The sequence below is a fragment of the Pygocentrus nattereri genome, chromosome 12 (genome assembly GCF_015220715.1).
Source record: "Pygocentrus nattereri isolate fPygNat1 chromosome 12, fPygNat1.pri, whole genome shotgun sequence".
NCBI lineage: Eukaryota > Metazoa > Chordata > Actinopteri > Characiformes > Serrasalmidae > Pygocentrus > Pygocentrus nattereri.
In genome coordinates this window covers 27,524,697-27,545,513 of record NC_051222.1, presented here as the reverse complement: position 1 = coordinate 27,545,513, position 20,817 = coordinate 27,524,697, and the positions used below count along the sequence as shown (strand labels likewise).

The 20,817-nt window shown below is 41.5% G+C and overlaps 1 protein-coding gene across 1 annotated transcript; it reads left to right on the top strand.

Annotated features, from left to right (window-relative positions):
* Window positions 1-335: 335 nt before the first annotated feature.
* On the top strand, window positions 336-20,487 carry dis3 (DIS3 exosome endoribonuclease and 3'-5' exoribonuclease). Its single transcript, XM_017712130.2, has 21 exons — window positions 336-652; window positions 2,471-2,628; window positions 3,698-3,891; window positions 4,172-4,245; window positions 4,341-4,508; window positions 7,631-7,792; window positions 8,057-8,173; window positions 9,914-10,051; window positions 10,341-10,487; window positions 10,729-10,845; window positions 11,742-11,843; window positions 11,986-12,050; window positions 12,208-12,292; window positions 12,898-13,025; window positions 13,922-14,008; window positions 14,398-14,554; window positions 15,704-15,918; window positions 17,692-17,860; window positions 18,766-18,924; window positions 19,633-19,758; window positions 20,053-20,487. The coding sequence occupies exons 1-21, from the start codon at window positions 434-436 to the stop codon at window positions 20,119-20,121; spliced, it is 2,856 nt and encodes a 951-aa protein (XP_017567619.1). The 5' UTR covers window positions 336-433; the 3' UTR covers window positions 20,122-20,487.
* Window positions 20,488-20,817: the final 330 nt, after the last annotated feature.

Here is a 20,817-nt window from a genome sequence, read left to right as displayed (position 1 = left end):
AGTAGCAGTAATACTAATCAATCAGCACTCAGTAGCAGTAAAACTAATCAATCAGCACTCAGCAATGCTAGCCAATGGCCAAACCCCCGTTTGCTGCAGAGAAAATGAGGTTAGTTCCCCTTGTTTTTAATTAAAAGCGCCCTCATGCTTTTCACAGTGAAAGGAAAGCCTTTGATAAGTGACGCGAAACTGTTTTAACTTGTCGTTTTAGCCGTTTAGCTCCATTCACGCCCATTCATTGAGGACTCCCTCTCGGGGGCCCCCTGGCGGTGCGCTGTGAGCGTGTCGGCTCGGGTAAACAGGGGCCGGATGTTGTAGCAGCCCGGACATGTTTTGCAGTCGTCCCGGGTGGTCACACGTGAGGCTCCGCCGCGGTGTGTTGTGCTGAACGGTGTGTGAAGCCCCCGGTCGGAGTGAAGAATCCCCCTGAGCCATGTTGAAGTCCAAAACGTTTGTTAAGAAGACCCGGGCGGGCGGGGTGATGAAGGTAGTCCGGGAGCACTACCTGCGGGACGACATCTGGTGCGGCAGTGAAGTCTGCACGGAGTGTAAAGACGGAGCTCCGGTTCTGCAGCAGGACGCGCGGGTGGAGAGCGACCTGTGCGCTTATCCTCACTACCTGATCCCCGACACCAATGTAGTCCTGCACCAGGTGGGTGTGCTTTAATCCGCCCTCCGGTCTTGGGCTGTGTCGGCTCGGTTCATGACACCCGCTGCCCGCTGGTCTCGCTTCCTGTAGACCAGCGTTCGGCTCCGTGTTTCCCCGTTCCACCTTAAGTGGCGCAGAATACAGTGCAGGTATCAGTATTTTAGCATGGCTGAAACGTGTATAGCCTCGCAGAGAGTCCTTACGGGGAAATTACCGCTTCCTCCGTGTTTTAATTGCTGTAAGGTGTAAACAAAGTGGTTCAGAGTGAATCGGTCGGTTCTAGAGGAGCTTAGTCAGGTTCCTTTACAGTGGCAGTCAGATCAGAGCCACAGGAGTCACAGCGTCTGAAATATAACCGATTTATACACTGTGAGAAAACCACCAGTGAACCTACGTGTTAGTTTCTGTTAGTAATGTTAACCTCTGTAAAATATCAGTGGATCATAAAAACTAAAGTGGTTGGATGGTGTAGTGGGTAACACCTCTGCCTTCTACACTGTAGACGGGGGTTCAATCCCCACCTGGGTAAACACCCTACACTATACCAATAAGAGTCCTTGGGCAAGACTCCTAACACCACCTAACACCCTGTAAGTCACTCTGGATAAGAGCATCAGCCAAAATGCCGTAAATGTAAAATGTAAAGCATTCTTTAGAGCCTGTTTTGCCATAAGATAAGATAAGATAATCCTTTATTATTTATCCAGACCCTGACATTATTCTGCTGTAGCTGGTCCTCCATCTTCCTCCTGTAGCTAGCTTTCCCCTCCCGGATCTTCCTCCTCAGCTCCTTCTGCACAGCTTTCAGCTCCTCCTTGTCCCCTAAACTAAAGGCCCTCTTTTTCTCCTTCAGAAGAGCCTTTATGTCAGGCTTAATCCGCGGCTTGCTGTTACAGATACACCGTACAGTCTTGGTGGGTACAGTGTTCTCGACTCCTGGGAGGTTAGACGTCTGGGTCCTGTCACCACCACTGTGGACAGTTCTGACTCTGCAGACGTCCCTAGACTGGTGCACCAGCCTCAAGCTGCTCTGGCTTTACTTGCATATTAACTGAATTGATCGGTTTTCCCAAATATCTGCATTATTCAGTCATACCCCCACTTTTTAAAGGTTTTATTACACAGCAGCAGAGTAAAGGTCTGGCTGTTTCTGACCGACCTGTGAGAAAATTCAGTTAAAGAGAGGAGTGACTGAAGGGGCACAGCCCACTTGGGTGGTCATTGATTTTAACGTCAGCCCATTAGTCCTTGAATTATACGTTAAAGTGAAATTATTGATCGCAAATTTGTCTGTACCTATGGGCAGGTGATATCAGCTCAGGTTTAAGTCTCAGTGGTTTCTACCTTTGTCACAATAACAGTGTGGTATTAAAACAGTTCTAAATAAAAAAAAAAAATCTATTATTTTTTAAGCTGATTATTAAAAATCATTAATGTTAATGTAGTAGGCTAATACATTTAATGCAATAAATGTTTATGTAAGTAAAATACAACAATAACAGCAATAATAGGAATATTAATAGTCTCCAGAATTGTATTTCACTGTTTGCCGTATCTGACGGCTCGCTCTTGCACATTTGCTAAATTTGTCAACGTCCCATATGCATAAAACAACTAGCCTGTCAGGTACATCCTAATGTGTGTGTCTCCTCCAAGCTGAGTGGCACGTGAGTTTACTGTCTGAGAGATGCTGAACAGTCGTCACTTGTTATCTTTGGCTCTCATGTGACTGTAAAGGAGGTGTGAGGATGATGCATCTTCATTCTCAAAGCATCTAATGTTGAGACATCCATTCAAGCGTTTCCTGTTACATCCCAACAGATCGATATTCTCGAGGACCCCTTAATCAGGAATGTGATCATCCTCCAGACAGTTTTACAAGAAGTGAGACACAGAAGCCCCCCGGTTTACAAACGGATCAAAGACGCCACTCATGAAAAGGAGAAACACTTTTATACGTTTACCAACGAACATCACAGGTAACGTCCATGCGGCAGTTCACACTAGTTATAAGAGGTGTCGTACCACATGCTTGTTCGATTCAAAGGCATTTTCCTAAGTTAAAAAAAAAAATACACAATTTTCCCCTTGTGCAAAAAGTTGTTGATCAACACGTTTGTTTCTTTAGTTTGCTTTGTTTTTTTTTTTTAGTTTTGCACTAGGGTGAGGGTTGGCAACATGCTGGAGTGGTCATGTATACCTGCTAGTTCAGTCTTTAATACCAAAGATTGGCACGCAGACTGTGCGTCACCATAGCAACGTGGAAAATGGTCTCACGTAGCTTGAGGCTAACGACAAGGCAACGAGATTTTAGACAAACATGAATGGACTTATTAGCATTCATAAGCATTCAGCAGGTTTCCTGATACGTTTAATGTGCAACTCTCAAATACTGAAACATCACCAGCTTATTGTTCGAATTGTCCCGTTCCACCTTAAATGGTGCGGCGGTTCCATTCTGGCACCTCAGGCACCATTTAAGGTGGAATGGGAAAATTTAAACAAGGTGGTGACAAATGGAAGCGACTTCAGCCTCGTTAAAAAGTCGGACGGCGAGAGACATTTTACAAGAAACCGTTGTACTTTTGTGGGAAAGTTTCCTGCTGGAGATGTGAGAAAAGCGGCTGTAGCTGAACTAAAGCTCAAAGAACAGCAAAGTAGGTCTGCATTTTGTTTGTATTATATTTTTAGCCTATTCTAGCGCATTAGCACATACTGAGACATGTTTACAGCCAACATGGTCAAGTGGACATAAAATGCTGTGGCCCCCAGGGTGGTTAGATTTTTATTGAAACGACAAATTGGCTCTTCTTCAAATTTGGGTTTTCGACCCGTGACCTAGGGAGAGGATAGAACATTAAGCTTTCATTACTTTGTAGCTGCGTTAGCTCTGTAGCTCCGGCATATTATTTTACCTCTAATAAATATCACATGTAGTCTAACCCTAACCGTTACCAAACCTTATTCACCCACAATAAGTAAGCTTATGGTAACAGAATCTCACAGGTCACATGTTTTGGTGTGACACCATTTAATTGTGTGATTCAGGCAGACGTTTATCGAGCGGGAGCAGGGAGAGAGCATCAACGACCGCAATGATCGAGCCATCCGCGTTGCAGCTAAATGGTACACAGAGCACCTGAACAAAGCTCCAAGTGTGGGGGAGCTGAAAGTGGTGTTGCTGACCAACGATCGTGCCAACAGAGACAAGGCAGAGCAAAACGGCCTGCTGGCTTATAGATGTAAGTATAGTCCCTTTGAAATGTATTATTTTTAGGTAGATGTAAACAGCTTTTCAGCTTAGTGATAAGTTCAGTTATCACTACCTTGTTCAGTTAGAACTGAGTTCACATCAGGCTGTTATTTTAGAGTTATCTACATATTTGAGTGCTTGAGAGATGTTTCTGCTTCTGAGAACAATGTCAGGATGCCAAAAAAAACTACAGTGCTTGAAAAATGAGGTTCGGCTCATCTTGTCAATATTTTTGTTACTGTAAATATACTTTTCTCTTCTCCACGCAGGTGAGGAGTACATTAAAAGCCTCACTGGCAATCCTGAGCTTGTGGACAGACTGGCCTTGACGTCTGATGATCAGGTGCGTACAGCCACAGATGTTACTTTTTCATTTCAGTTGAACACATTGCATTTTCCCCTCTCTGAGTGTCTGTTTTGCTGATTGCATTTGCGCAGAATGAGATCACTGGCAGCAAGCTCCTCTTCCCAGAGCACCTCCCATTGTCCAGGATTCAGGCGGGCATTAAGAGCGGCACTTTCCTGCAAGGAACATTCCGGGCCAGTAGAGATAACTACCTGGAGGCTACCGTCTTCGTTCAAAGGGAAGGAGACGACAGCACAGAGGTATCAAACTAAGTGTGTTTCTTTGTCACATAAGAGCAAGGAGCATATATCACAGAAGTGAGATGTTATCATCCACATGGTTAAAGGGCCTGTATCACAGCAAACTAGATGTTCTGTACTCATTTAGCATTGACCCAGCCTATTTTGAATTGCTCTTGGTTGTGATGTCACAACCATAAACATACGACACACATTTTGAGCATAGCCTACTTATTGGAGTGATACAGAGTGTTGTTACAGCAGAAGATGTGAGGGGAAAACAGTTAAGCGTCATGAGTGTGTGATTATCGACTTTTAAAGGATCCACACATCCGAAATGGGTGGCCAATCAGAACAGTGGTCAAATATCAGTTGGAAAATTAAATCTTTTAAAAAAGAAGGAGGAACTTCACTTTTGTTTGTGAAATTTGGTTGTGTTAATGCCACTGTACCTTTCTTTAAAACTAGCATTTTGTTAATTAAACATTGTTTTTATTACTTTATATGTATGGAGGAATTAGTAAATGTCCAGCTAGCTATTTAAAAATGGCTAAATAATAAACAGAGCTGCTAACTAGGAGACTGGAGCTGGTTAGCAGCTCTGATCATCACAGAACATGCTCCATTCTGGCTAACTAAAGTACCTACACAGGTTTAGATGATTCAAATCTGAGGAAGTGAAGTGGCACCGAAGGAACAGAAAGGTTGTGAGAGTCCGAACTCCGGACCGAGTCTGGGCTTGTGTGGGAGAGGGGCTCATTATCGCTGCTCAAGAATTCCATGTGAGCTGTGGATCAATCACACGATTCCATACTTCACTTTTGTGAGCAGGTTTCCACATGGGTAGGCGCTAGCTTCATCCGTTTGCTACTTTTTATTATTTTCTTGTGATTAAAAACACTCAAGCAGCAAAGAACAGCACTTTTTTTCCTCAGCTGTCCTGAGCAATCCTCTCTCCGCCATCACGAAACTTGAAACGGGAAGTGATATGATCATTTTGAAGCAGTGACATTACACCACAAACCAGTCATGCAGCCCCGCATGTGGCACCGGTAGCAGAGTGCTACCACACACACAGTGGACAAAACCAGAGCTCCCTGGAAGCAAATCGCAGACCACTGATTTCAGGAGAACCAGAGATCGGTTCTCTAGATCAGATCAAATCAAATTTATTTGTAGCGCTTTTTACAACTGATGTCATAAAGCAGCTTCACAGAATTCCAGTAAAGACAGCTTTAACAAGAAGTGGCAAGGAAAAACTCCCTCAGAGCTGAGGAAGAAACCTTGGGAGGAACCAGGCTCACCAGGCGGGACCCGTCCTCCTCTGGTCAAACTACCTACAAGTGATTATACTACTAACATTAATAGCAGTAGTATTAGTAGTAGTAATAAATAGGAGTCTATGGTGGGCAGCTAGTCCAAGGTAGGTGGCGGTAGCTGGGGCGTGGGCAGCTGGTTTGAAGTGGGTAGCAGGAGGGCTCGACAGTCAGTCGTCCATTAGTGTCCGGCCGGACATGTGGGCGGTTGTATACTTGGAAAAAAGGCAGGGAGAGGGAATTAGTTCTATTCTATCTGTTTTACGCAAAACAGGGGATATAAACATTTACAGAGTGTGGCTAACGACTCCGGCAGATCTGACTATGACAGCTTAGCTAAAAGGAGAGAACCAGAAGGACACACAGACACGGCAGCACTCTGAAACAGTTTGGCATCCCTCCGCTCCACCGTCCACAAACCTGAGTGACCGTGTGCTGGACGACAGCACCAGCGTCTCAGTTTACTATAATTCCCTGTGTCTATGGACCCCTGGATCTGCTGCCTTTATCTAAGGGGGAACATTAGCTACCAAAAGCTAAACTGAACAAGTGAGTTTTCAGCCTAGTCTTAAAGACTGAGACTGTGTCTGAGTCCCGAACAGTTTCTGGAAGATCATTCCAGAGTTTGGGGGCTTTATAAGAAAAAGCTCTTCCCCCAGCTGAAACCTTCTGAATTCTAGGAACTATTAATAAAGCTGGGCACTCTGGGATCTGAGTAGTCGTGATGGCTCGTAATAGGAAATAAGGTCTTGCAGGTACTCAGCAGCGAGCCCATGTAGGGCTTCATATGTCAATAAAAGAATTTTATAATCAATACAGAATTTAACAGGTGGCCAGTGAAGTGATGATAGCACTCGACTGATATGATCAGATTTAGTTTTAGTGACGACCCTGGCTGCGGCGTTTTGGACTAGTTGAAGTTTGCTTAGATTCCTGCTCGTACATCCTGACAGTAGTGCGTTACAGTAGTGTAGCCTAGAAGTGGACCATTTCCAGGCTTGAATCAGCTTTTATACTTTACCAAACTTACGAATTCACAGAGCAAGCGGACCTCGGTCCTGGAAAAAGCTCTAGTTTGAAAACGCCTTTAACTTTTGTTCCATGTTTTGATCTGCAGCCTGAACTTAGCAAGCCAGCTACAGACCCAAGCAATGCCACACCACAGTACAGGTTTGATTCTGACTAAATGTTCACCTGATATAAACTAATCTCTGGCAGAGCAACAGTTGAGTGACTGTTGGTGGAGTGACAGAAAGCCAAACCCTGTTCTGTGGTTCCAGCTAACTGATGCTGAAATGACGCCTGATTAGAGGATATCTGAGAGCGTAAAGTTGAGCGACTGGTGTTGAAATCAAATGTGTTCCATGGTGTTTGTAGCTTGTAGTTGTTGCAAAGCTGCAACCATACTTAGTTTGTTAGGGTTGTTTTTTCTTTTCCTGGCTCTGACTTTCCCCTCTTTTTATCAGCACTACCTATTGGTGAGCTCACATCACCAGTCAGTGGGTGAGCCCTGTAAAATGTAAATGGGTGGATTGTATTTATTTGGCTTTTCAGACATGTAGCAGAAATTTGACCCATCATGATCTTGCTGTTATACTGCTCAACTGTAACTCTGATTTGAAGTTTGTTCCTGCTCTAATTGATTCATACATGATGCTTTTCTTCATCTAGGCTAAAATTTTGCTTTGCATTGTTTCATTCAATGTATCTGCACTGAATACAACCAGTTAAATTGCCTACCATGTAAAGAAACTGTTTTAGGTTGAACTGCAAACAATTTTCACAGCATAATAGAATCTTCTTCTCACTGACTCGGTGTGCTTGCAGGTTCTCCTGCAGGGCCTCCAGAACCTGAACCGGGCTGTGCATCAGGATGTAGTTGCTGTGGAACTTTTCCCCAAAGAGCAGTGGGTTGCCCCTTCCTCCGTGGTGCTACAGGACGATCGGCCGAGTGATAAAGAAACAGAGGAAGAGGAGGCAGAGAAGAAGGTGACTTAGGGATGTTGCTTTAGATCAGTGCAGACTCACTAGCAACTAATATTAACTTGGACTGTAATTATAAGCGATTACACAATGAGAGAAACTGAGGTATCAAAATCCTCACGACTGTTGCTTGTACTGCATTAAAGTGCCAGTATTAGTATCAGTGCAGCCCTACGTTTTATGAATAATCCTTTTCTGTGTGAAAGATTTAAATGTTGATTAAGATTGAATTGTCCCTCATGGTCTCCCTCTTGGCTGTTCTGGGGTCAGCTGGAGAGCCCTGTGTTGGATCCCAGTAGGCTGAAGCCCACAGGCAGAGTGGTGGGGATTATCAAGAGGAACTGGCGCCCATTCTGCGGGATGCTCAACCAGTCACAGATTAAAGAGGTAAAAGCTCGTTTAAACTTTTAAATCATTTTATGCAAGATTGACTGTTATGATTCTGGCCATAAGTGACAATTTGGCCAAAAACAAGGAATAAAACACTTTTTCAATCATAGTCATTTCTGCTAGTGTCCCTAAGGTTTTCCAGTAGTATATTCATGCTTAGTTAACATTGATTCACGGTAACTTTTTTGTTTTTGTTTTTTTTTGGGGGGGGGGGTGAATAAACATGGACATTGAAACTGATATACTAATGTATTTTATCTTATATGTATTAGTTTTACAGTAGAGCCATGGCATGTAACTGTTGTTAAAAATTGATAGTGCTACGACTCTTTATTTGCAGTCATTGACATATCCTGGACTTCCAGAAGGCCTAGAGTGATGTTCCCACACAAAGTTGGTCCCAGTAATTGTAGACCAAAATGTGATTGATCAGTTCTTCTACCAGCAACTAATTATGTTAATGGTTAATCTGACACATGAGGCCTTTTTGAGACCAAACCACCTGGAGAGCCTGCCTCGCTGTACCTAAATAGATTCTCTGGGGGTGAAAAAAATTCCTGAATGGATAAATGTTCATTGGCCATTTTATGGATTTAACCCTTTTGTTTCTGTCCAAAATTTAACAATGACACAAAAGCATTATTACAACGTTTATAACATGTGATATTTTTGACAAATAAAAGTGGTTTATAAAACCAAACATTACATTTTTTAAAATTATTATTTCAGACAGTCACTAGACCTTCTCTGAAGGCCTTGAAGGGCCTGAAGAGTCTTATTTGAGTTCTGTGTACAAAAATAGTATTTTTTATATATACAGGGTGGGCCATTTATATGGATACACCCAAATAAAATGGGAATGGTTGGTGATATTAACTTCCTGTTTGTGGCACATTAGTTTATGGGAGGGGGAAAACTTCTCATGATGGTTAGTGACCATGGCGGCCATTTTGAAGTCAGCCATTTTGGATCCAACTTTAGTTTTTTTCGATGGGAAGAGGGTCGTGTGACACGTCAGACTTACTGAGAATTTCACAAGAAAAACAACGGTGTGCTTGGCTTTAACGTAACTTTATTCTTTCATGAGTTATTTACAAGTTTCTGATCACTTATAAAATGTGTTCAAAGTGCTGCCCGTTGTGTTGGATTGTCAGCGCAGCCTCTTCTCCCACTCTTCACACACTGATAGCAACACCGCAGAAGGAATGCCAGCACAGGCTTCCAGTATCCGTAGTTTCAGGTGCTGCACATCTCGTATCTTCACAGCATAGACAATTGCCTTCAGATGACCCCAAAGATAAAAGTCTAAGGGGGTCAGATCAGGAGACGTTGGGGGCCGTTCAACTGGCCCACGACGGACAGTCCACTTTGGAAGCTGGCACGTTCCCTGAGTTTTTCCAGCAAAATGGTGCACCACCACATGATGGGTGTCAGGTCCGAGCATTCCTAGATGAACAGTTTCCTGGAATGTGGATCGGTCGTGTGTGTGTGTGTGTGTGTGTGTGTGTGTGTGTGTGTGTGCGCGCGTGTGCGCGTGTGCGCGTGTACATATCGAATGTAATTGTAATTAAGACCAAGTTTGTGCCTCACCAGTGCTCACTAACAACTCTCATTAACTAAAAATCACACAGACTTATTCCTTTAGTGCGTGAATATATCAGGCTGTTTGCTCTTTGAAAGGCCCTGTAATGTAAAATACAGTTTGCTTATCAGTTTTGTTCTCCATTCTTATCCCAGGCCACCAGGCATCTCTTCACTCCAGCAGACAGACGCATCCCACGGATCCGTATAGAGACACGTCAGGCCTCCACGCTGGTGGGCCAGAGGATCATTGTAGCCATTGACGGCTGGCCAAGAAATTCCAGATATCCCAATGTAGGTTTACACGGACCGACTGCCACAGTGATGTTTTATCAACGTTCTTTATGTGGCTTTATTGTTTAGAAGGTTAACAAGTATTTTGTTTGTGGCTGACTGTGAATTAAGGATAAGGCTGAACGCTAATTATTAGAGCATTGTCTGTTTTATATGCTAATTGGGCTTGTATAGTTTCATCATCAGCAATTAGAGCATTTGTGGACAGAAAATTCCTTTAAACATTCACCCCTTTGAGCTGAACATTCTGGGTAACTACGTTCACTTCTTTCTTAATGGTGTTTTACAGGGACACTTTGTGAGGAACCTGGGTGGAGCTGGTGATAAAGACACAGAGACGGAGGTTCTGCTTCTAGAACATGACGTTCCACACCAGCCTTTCTCTCAGGCTGTGCTCAGCTTTCTGCCGAAAATGCCCTGGGGTATAACTGAAGAGGTAAACACAGTTTGGGTGCTGACCGTGGTTAGAGAGCATGGCTGTGGACCAGGGCTTCATGTATTTAGTCACTGTTGATATCGGTAGTGCTTTCGAACCAGGCAGTGATTGTGTAATTTCAGAGGGGTTAGATGTTTCCAAATGCAAACTTCAGCAATGACAAAGAATAAAATGTAAATTGTATTTGACACAAAAACGGAAGGTTATCATTGTATGTTTAAAATGTTCGTGATCTTCTCAGGATTTGAAAGTGAGGGCAGATCTGAGACACCTGTGTGTGTGCAGTGTAGACCCTCCTGGCTGCACGGACATCGATGATGCGTTACACTGTCGGGAACTGGAAAATGGAAACCTGGAGGTTTGTGTGATTGAATGCCAGTGTATTTTTCTATTTCCCTATTCAATTACGTTCGTTACAGACTTGTTTAATAACATTACAGGGATTATATTTACATGATTTATTTTCCATTTGTTGGAGTCATTACTTTTGGTTACATATCTCCATGATTTTCTAGGCAGGATAAAAAAATGTTTTCCGTGTTTAGTCTCCTAACAGGTCCATTCATAATAAACACTTCCTTATTTGCAAAATGATGCATGCTTAGGAAGAGTCTCTTAACTGTTTACTTGGTTTGGGTAGTAAACTTCATACCAATCCTCTTTACACTGGGAGAACGATAGCAGGGTAAGAAAGAAAAGTTTTTCTTCTAATTTTCTAATTAAATCAGAAAAGCGAGATCCCATAGGCTGATTGAAGTGGTAATTGAATGAAAGCTATAGTAATACAGCAGTGTCGTATTCACAGTGTCATAAGCTTCTGGTTTTCTGTCATCATGTGACCATGTGTGATGCAAATGCTTGGGTTAGTAGAAAATACAACTCGCTAGAAACTCACCTGTCCAGATGTGAGAGTTATGTTACTGTGAAGATGTGTAAGTTTCATCACAGATGTGTCCTAATAAAGTATTTCAATTCAAAGAACTAACAGAAGGAAAAATGTTCAATATAATGTTTCAACACACAACAAAAACTTTGTAGGAAAACCAAATCATTAAAAAATCTCATCTATTTTAAATGCTGATCATAGATGATCATTGATCCCTTTCTCTGCCACCATACACCCTTTGGCTGCTGCTGCACTCACACTTTAACTTTAGACCCATACTCTGTACATTGTAAGGTTTATAGGTCTGTCTGGCTGAGCCAGTGAGCGAAGCTTGATTCTGAATCTCATTAATGTCCACCCTGCTTCAGGTTGGAGTCCATATAGCAGATGTCAGTCATTTTATACGTCCAGGAAATGCATTAGACCAGGAGGCGGCCAGTCGAGGCACCACAGTGTACTTGTGTGGAAAGGTAAACAGCCCAGTATTACTGGTCACACGGTACATGATGTACTGATACACAGTGCAAATCCACCCTAACATACCTTTGTAACTTATATTTTATTTTATTGTATTTATTATATTTTTGTGATGATGTTCATTTTTTTCCCCAGAGGATTGACATGGTTCCTGAGCTTCTGAGCTCCAACCTTTGTTCTTTGCGCTCCAATGTGGAAAGGTATTGTTTGTGCATGCGTGCGTGTGTGTGCATACACATATATATATATATATATATATATATATATATACACACACACATACACACACACACACACATTTTGATTCTTCAAAATCTTTCTTGGTGGTGACTAATTTCAGCATGTTTCTCCTTGCAGATTAGCATTCTCCTGTATTTGGGAGATGAACCACAAAGCTGAAATCCTCAATACTCGCTTTACAAAAAGCATCATCAATTCCAAGGTATGAAACTATGTAATATTAGGTTGGTTTTATGGGACCACATTCAGTATACACTGGATGGTCATGCTCAAGTGTCCAGACCCCCCCCCCCCCCCGCCTTCTTTTAATTAGTGAATGCCGTTACTTTCATGTGCACTCATTGTTGACACGGGTGTTGCTGCATTGACACTCTTACAATGTAATACACTTGAGCATGTTTTCTTTGTCCGTTTGCAACAGTTTAACATTAAAAAAGCTAGTTTATTTTTATGAAAGAGTTTAGTGCAAAAGAGTTTCAACATGAACTTTCAACATTTTTTATGGCTTTGAAAAGAAAACTGCATTTTTTTTAGTAAAGCCTGCTCTTCATTCCAAAGAACACACTGATAAAAAATGAACAGCTGGGTGTTGAAACAAAGTGTTAGCAAGTAGCTGTTTTTCGATCAGAACCTCTTTGTGAGTATGTTTCCTTATTGGACAGTAACAGTGAACGTCAAATATGACGTGGAAAATGTTGAAGTTTCCAAACTTTTGACAGGCGGTGTACAGTCACTAGTTTAGAGCGATAACTGCTTGTATTCAGTTGGTGTGGTGTTGATGAATTAAAAGCAAGGTTATTGTCTCAGGCCTCTCTGACGTACGCTGAAGCTCAGATGAGAATTGATGATGCCAGCATGAATGACGACATCACCAAGAGCCTGCGGGGGCTGAACACACTCGCCAAGATTTTAAAGGGACAGCGAATTGCAAAAGGGTAACAACAACTAGTTTAACAGGATGTTTAAAAGGAGTCCTTTAAAAAAATCTTCATTTTTCTGAATTTACAAAACAAAAGTCTTCAGTGTTCTCTTGTCTTGATTGCTGGCCATGCTGGTTAATAAGCCAGTGCCTTAGAAGATGGCATTATGTTGAAAGTAATGTACAAACAGATCTTTATACAACAAGTGACTTGTGTTCTTTTTTATATTGTTTTTATTTACTTAAGATGAAAGGTTCTCTAGCTATTTTCAAAATTTTTAGTTAAAATAACTTCTCAAGTCTCCTGACTGATATATCACAATACTTCAAGACGTTTTCATGACGTCACAATGTTTATTTTTTTCTGACATCTGAGGAGTAGGAACTTACAAAGTAGTGCTACTTTTTAAAAATACTATTAAAACTATGACTTTTATTCCATATTTCACTCACTGTGCTGCACTAAATCCAATAAAGCAGGACTAATTGTGCTGTCTTTGTAATCAGTTATGCAGTTGGGAGGTGTTTTTAAGCACTGAAGACGTCCACGATGTGTTCAGAAGAGAATATTCTGGCACGTTGGGATGTAATTTCTCATGATGATGATAATTATTGTCGTATTGCCGAACCTACTAACAGAAAATTGTAATGGAAATATTTTAATTTTACAGTGTTTGTGGAGATTATTAAAATCTGTATTTGTGAGCAGGACTGTGGTTTAGCATTTTTTGGCTTCCTCTTTTTTCTTTTTTTTTTTTTTTTTTAAATACCAGTCAATATTGTTTGTCGGTGTCACACTTTTATACTAGTAAGCCTTCCACTAATACAGCCCAGATCTGTAGAGCAACTGTCAGTTCCCTAATTCTTGTTTATATCTAAACTATTCTGTATGGTGAATTCTTTATTTTTCAGAGCTTTAACTCTCTCCTCTCCTGAAGTTCGTTTCCACATGGACAGCGAGACTCACGACCCCATAGACCTCCAGACCAAGGAGCTGAAGTGCGTAGTTTGCTTTTAAACCACTGTGGTGGAAAAACTAGTGGGTTATTTTGTATTGCTTAGCAAAGAAATATAATGTACTCTATGGAGGGCTTAGTTTATTGTTCTCTCAATATGGACCTTTGCAATACTGCCTTTGAGCAGGATTGCAGTATATAAATGAGCCCTCAAACAGATCAGTAATGATTTACTGTGAGCATCGTGACCAATCACAGTTCCAGATGCTGGATCTGTTTTATACTTATGGTTTTAGTAAAATGAAAGGTGCATTGCAATTGCAACACAAGCACAATATGACATTTAAGTCTGTGTCTTGCAACCCTGGCTCTGTGTTGCCTTTGATGTTTATAGACTCTTCCTGTAAATTCCTCCCCTCTCTGCTCTTCTAGAGACACTAACTCCATGGTGGAAGAGTTCATGTTGCTCGCGAACATCTCCGTGGCCCAGAAGATCTATGAGGAGTTCTCTGAGTGCGCTCTGCTCAGAAAACATCCCGCCCCTCCACCATCTAACTATGACATCCTCATCAAGGCTGCGAAGTCAAGGGCACGTATGATGCTTATAATTATTCAAATAAAATACAAAAAAAGGTTGTTTCTATAATATTTTAATATTAATTCATTAATTTCACGAACAGTTTATTAGGTGTCTGTGTGAACACCCGTTACTTTCAGATGACTGCTTATTGTTGATTTAGAAGAAATAATAAAGATTGAAATTTCTTTCTGCACTTGCTGAACTCTGTAGTGTCGTATGCCAATGTTCATATATTTGTCTGCATGTCACTTGAATATGTGCACTAGAGGACAGAGGCGGAACAGTGATGCATGTTTTACAGGTGGCTCATATTAATGTTTGTAACATCACACCTATTCTGTTTCACCAGTCAATCCTGAAGCTGTCCAGTTTTGCACTATTTCTAGTTTGAGTTGAGTGATGTTTAGGTCGCATAGACAATCAGTGCTTGTTTGATGTGCAAAAGTTGTAGCTGAGATTTTTGGAGCTATGCATGTTATGGCTTCTGTGAGCTATGCTTACTTTGATGCATTTACTTTAAAGATAACACGACTGCTTTTTCTTTTCTGATACTCATGCAGAACCCTTGAGAATGGGCTGATACTAAAACTGATCTAATATTGTTTTTCTTTAAAAGCTGCTAATAAGGCATGCCCTCTTTAATTTACTTGCATCTTCATTGGCCTTAATGCCTTTTAGTTTGAAAGGGTTTTCCTTGCTTTTTTGTTCTGTAGAACTAACACCATTTTATTATAGGTTGGATTTAGTACAGAGCACAAAGTACAAGCATAATAGCTCTACATTCCTGGAAATGTATTTAAAGGGTTAACATTATTTTGTCATCTGGATTTATTCACTGCACCGTAACGTAATATCTAACTAACATCCCATTTCTGACGCTGATACCTCAACCAGTGTATACAGGGTGAGTCAAAAGTCACGGGACACCGTTTTATTTAATTTTTTTATGCTGTCACAAGCCTCCACGATGTGGTGCTGAAGGTGGTGTTTGTTGCGGATTTTCTCAGCATACACAATTTGTTTGAGATGACGCCAGAGATAAAAGTCGATAATAAAATAAAAAAAAACCCTGTCCTGTGACTTTTGACTATTTTTAGGCACATTTATCTATTTTATTTTATAAATAGATAATAATAGATTATAAATCTTCTTCCTCAGGAGCTGGAAATACGCATAGATTCTGCCAAGGCACTGGCAGACTCCCTGAATGAAGCGGTTCTGGAGGACTTCCCCTATTTTAACACACTTCTGCGCATCCTAGCCACCCGTTGCATGATGCAAGCCGTCTACTTCTGCTCAGGAATGGACAGCGACTTCCACCACTACGGCTTGGCCTCACCCATCTACACGCATTTCACCTCGCCCATTAGGAGGTGAGGATGACCCAAAATAAAACGCATAGTCTTGTACTACAGGAAATGACCAAGCCACAGCTACTCCATCTAAAGAGTTCAGTACATTGTGCGTAGTCATAGTTACATGGCTTCATTCAGACTGCAGGTAAAAGTGGCCAAAAATAGGAATTTATTGTTTGGTCATTGCATTGTTCTTTTTATATATTTGACAAATCACACTCCTGAACTGACCCGCTTTCACAAAAGGACACTGTTTAATTGGTCTGGCAAGCTCATCCAACAAACATATCCAGTATCTTCATTGCCTTGAGTTTAAAAGACTCCAAATGCTGCTTTAAACATGTAGGAAAAACATCAGATGCTAAACCAGACCAGGCTAAACGAAGGTTACACAAAAAAAAAGTCAAAATAGTGAATTTCTGTGCTTTATTGCGGAAGCTGGTAAGACAGAGAAAGGCTCGGTGTCCTTCATTCATCTGCCATGAAGAGGAATGCTCGCCAAGGGATATGCCGTAATGGTGAGAGATACACTCCATAAACACACTTTAAAGATCTGTGTGAAGCTCGTTTGACTGCTTTGTCATCTTGTGTATTAAACTAATGCAGCCAAACAAAATACCCACCCGACAGGGGGTTTGTGGTCTAAACTCACCATTGATGAGGGACTAGAGGGACAGCAGAACTGATCGTCAGAAACACTGAAAAGACCATGTAAAGGTAGTGCCAGTAGGTTTGAATAAAATAGATATTGAAATGCCACATTTAAGTGTGTGCATTGTTAAGCGGTGGAAATGATTATTTTAGTTATGCTGAGGTCTTAAAAAGGTATTAAAATACACTGAAATTGATTTTAAAAATTGTGCAGCAACCTATAGTAACACGTGTTTTGATGACATCGCTGTAAACAGTCCTTTTCCATGCAAGAAATTACACACCGGCCATTAGGTGCTAGTAAAAGTTTGGACCCCCTTTTGCCTTCAGAACTGCCTTAATTCTTCGTGCCATACTTTCAACAAGGTGTTGGAAACGTTCCTCAGAGATTTTGGTTGGTTATTTGAGTTCCTGTTGCCTTTCTATCATCTGGAACCAGTCTGCCCATTCTCCTCTGACCTCTCACATCAACAAGGCATTTTCGTCCACACAACTGACCGCTCGCTGGATATTTCCTCTTTTTCAGACCGTTCTCTGTAAACCCTAGAGATGGTTGTGTGTGAAAATCCCAGCAGATCAGCAGTTTCTGAAATACTCAGACCAGCCCGTCTGGCACCAACAACCACGCCACGTTCAAAGCCCCTTAAATCCCCTTTCTTCCCTGTTCTGATGCTCGGTCTGCACTTCAGCAAGTTGTCTGGACCACCTCTACATGCTTAAATGCATTGAGTTGCCGCCATGTGATTGGCTGATTAGCTATTTGTGTTAACAAGCAATTGAACCTAATAAAGTTCCCAGTGAGTGTATAATGAAGATTGATTTGGCTACACTGTCAGGTTACAATTACATAATCACAAATTTTGTCATTTTCGTTGCAAAGTAAGACCTGTATTTGAGTACCTGTGCTGAAGCTGATTACCCTTCTCGTCAAGGTGCCAAGCATACTGAGCTAGGATATATATGTAGAGCTACTGTTGTGTGACTGGAAACAGACGCAGGTACTCGAACAGGGTACTGGTAGTTCTAAGTTCATATCAGTAATTGTACTGTACGGCTAGTGTCGTACAGTCTGCCACCAGTACTTATAATACTAATTCACTTTCAATTGTCAGTTCAACGTCATAATGTTCATTTTTGTAGGTACTCCGATATCATTGTGCATCGGCTTCTGGCAGTGGCCATTAACGCAGACAGCACCTACCCGGACCTGATGGACAAACACAAGCAGTCGAGTCTGTGCAACAACCTCAACTACAGACACAAAATGGCACAGTACGCACAAAGAGCCTCAGTGGCCTTCCACACACAGGTACAGCACAACTCTCTAATTCACTTGATAAAGAAAGCATGCAGCTGCTGGCGTAGTAGTTTTCACCCTTTTTCACGCGGAAGACTTGAAAACATCAGTTGTGGTTTAACACCTTAACATTCCCAGGATTATTACATCCCATGGCTTATAATTCAGTAACTATTTGGAATGTGTTGCAGACTTGCTGAGTTATTGTTAAGAGTGTGAAACGGAGCTGGATGTGGCTCCTTTAAGATAAAGGTTAAAAGGCGGGGTGTCGCCTGTCCTGGGCTATTGTTAACCAGACCCTTTCACCAGAGCTTTTAACACTAACATTTCACACATTTGCACATCATCCTCCTAAGCCACGATTTCATTCAGGAGCGCATTCACCCGCTCCTCAAATGCAGATGTGAGAGACTGTGCGAAAGGGGAACAGGAACGAGAGCACGGTACTGTATAAGAGACAGAGATATTGTCTTGTTTAGTTTTAGGAAAGACGAGTTTTACCTAAAGACAATTCAGCTAAAATATATAAAAACTAAATGTCCCTTTGATAGCAGGACATTAGAGAGGAGACGTGTAGAAGAAACTGATGTGGAGAGACAGGAAATGTGCAGAGGACTTTGAGAAGGCATTATTGGGGAAACATCTCCCTTTTTGACCTTTTTTGGATGTTTTGTTACAGCATTGTCTTCTTTTATGATTTTAATAAGATCCAGTCGACATTTCTGCATCGTTGCATGTTTGGTGGATGTGTTCATCCTTATAAAAGTAGCAGCTGCACATCTAACAGGTTAATCAAAAAATTCTGGGGGACGATGTACAAAACAATTCTACAGTGAACTGGGCTGAGCCACGAATCTTTACATGCCCATCAGTGCCCCTGATTAAAACTCAAGCTGTTTAATGTCTTTGCCTTTCAGCTTTTCTTCAAGAACAAAGGCATTCTAAACGAAGAAGGCTTCATTCTCTTTGTGAGGAAGAATGCCATCATCATCCTCATCCCCAAGTTTGGCCTGGAGGGCACAGTGTTCTTCGAGAACAACGACAAGCCTGGACCGCGCCTCAATTTCGACTCAGAGGTTGTTCTGAACACCAGTCTAGACATTTAAACATTTAAAACGATCCACACAATGTTTTTAGAAGCTAGCTGGACAGGACTCCTTCTTATCTGAGGGGCAAAGGGCTATTTCTTATCACCTGAAATCTATTAATTTTATTAAACAGCACAAGTAGTGGTCTGCCAGGAGTAATTGCTAGGTGTTTTCAGACGTATTAATCAGGCATAGTGTTTTTAGTCTGTTTTGCCAACGTTAGGTGAGATGATTCACAAGGCTAAAGCTCCTGAAGCTTCAGCGTAGCTCTCAAAGAAACCGCAAGTAAGGAATGTTATACCATTTGGTGGCCATTCCAGTTGAGCTGTGGATTCAAGAATTTGATTGTGATTATCAGCTGAATATTTGTTGCTTTTGTAAAAATTAACCTGCCCAGGCCAAAAGACCCACTTTTAGGTTCTAATAGACACAGAGAACCTTTATGTCAAGGGTTCTATTTTGAATTAAAAAGGGTTCTTCTATTGTTACAAGCTTGACATTTTCAAAAGGATTCTGTATAGAACCATCTACAGCATATTTTCCATCTATCTGAGTGGTCCTGGTTCTATATAGAACCATTTTCTTTACCAGTAAAGGAAACTGTAATGGGCTATACAATTGATATCAAACTGTCTGAAATTGACCAGCAAACTTTTTTTTTTTTCCTTCTTCTTCATTCTCTGTCTCTCTCTTCAGGGCCCCACCCTGACCGTAGAGGATCAGCACACCTTCCACATATTTGACAGAGTCAAAGTGACCATCAGTCTGGACGCCTCCAACATCCAGCACCAGAAGATCAGGATGGCCCTGGTGGAGCCAGTGGTACGTTCATCTCTTTTGCTCTCTCTCCCCCTTTTGTTAAGGAAAGGTCCTCTGCCATGTTGTGTCATGAAAAAGACGGCACTGTTCTTTAATAGTGTGATATTTTCATGTATATAGAGTTATATATTTCAATTCTTCATGGTAGAACATTTTGAGTGCTTTACCATTTTTAATGGACATTACATAATTAAAATTCACTCAAGGGCTGAGTCCAGCTGCAGGGCTGCTAATTGACGAGGTAGCAGCAGTATTTGTGTATGTGTATGAATGCTAAAGGTGGCTCCCTTCTTTCAGATCCCGGGTGTCAGTGTGGCGTTGCCAGAGCCAGAACCAGAGGCAAAGAAACTCAAACTGGATCGCTGAGTCCCTCAGCTGCCCTAAAACACTGCCATCTGAGTTTCTTTACATTTTAATGTTTTTTTTAAAGAATGTAAATGTTCTTTTGGTCTTACTCATCCAGTACTGAAGTATCAGTGGTTACAGAAGAGTGTACAACAGAGACAGCTCATGGGTATGTTCATTAGGTTAATGTACTTGTTCAGTCAATGTCTAGCCATGAACTGCTTTATTCTGGTAATGGCACCAAATACAAGGCTTTGTGTATCTGCAAAACCATATGAAGGGTCTACAAAAGATCTTTCCTAGAGATCTTCAGAATTCATCCACAGATCTATTCAAGTTTGAGGACAGAAGGGCGACTGTAATAAAAGGACTGTTCATAAATTGTCATTTATTCACCTTTTTCATTGTTGCTGCTTATAGGAATATAATTTATGAATCTAAATGAATTAATAATAATGTATACATTCAAATGGCTGCCTAACATCTTTGATATCAGCTGTGGACAGTTCACTGCAGAGTAGTCTTCAACATAACTGTTCACAAGATTGAAGTTAAGAAACGAGTACACTCAGGAAAAACAAACAAACTTATACGGAACTGTCACTGGGGTGGTACCCTCAAGGGTACATCTCAGTGCTTCTAGTCAGGGAACATAACTGTACCATAATGTATCCACTGGACTGATGTTTTCTAAGTTGGATTGACTCCACATCCCGT

Bases quoted from the DNA above. Each gene is read 5' to 3' on its own strand.
- dis3 (XM_017712130.2), top strand. From the start codon at position 434: ATGTTGAAGTCCAAAACGTTTGTTAAGAAGACCCGGGCGGGCGGGGTG. The intron at 3,892-4,171 runs GTAAGTATAGTC...TTCTCCACGCAG, and splicing joins CGGCCTGCTGGCTTATAGAT to GTGAGGAGTACATTAAAAGC. The intron at 7,793-8,056 runs GTGACTTAGGGA...TTCTGGGGTCAG, and splicing joins AAGAGGAGGCAGAGAAGAAG to CTGGAGAGCCCTGTGTTGGA.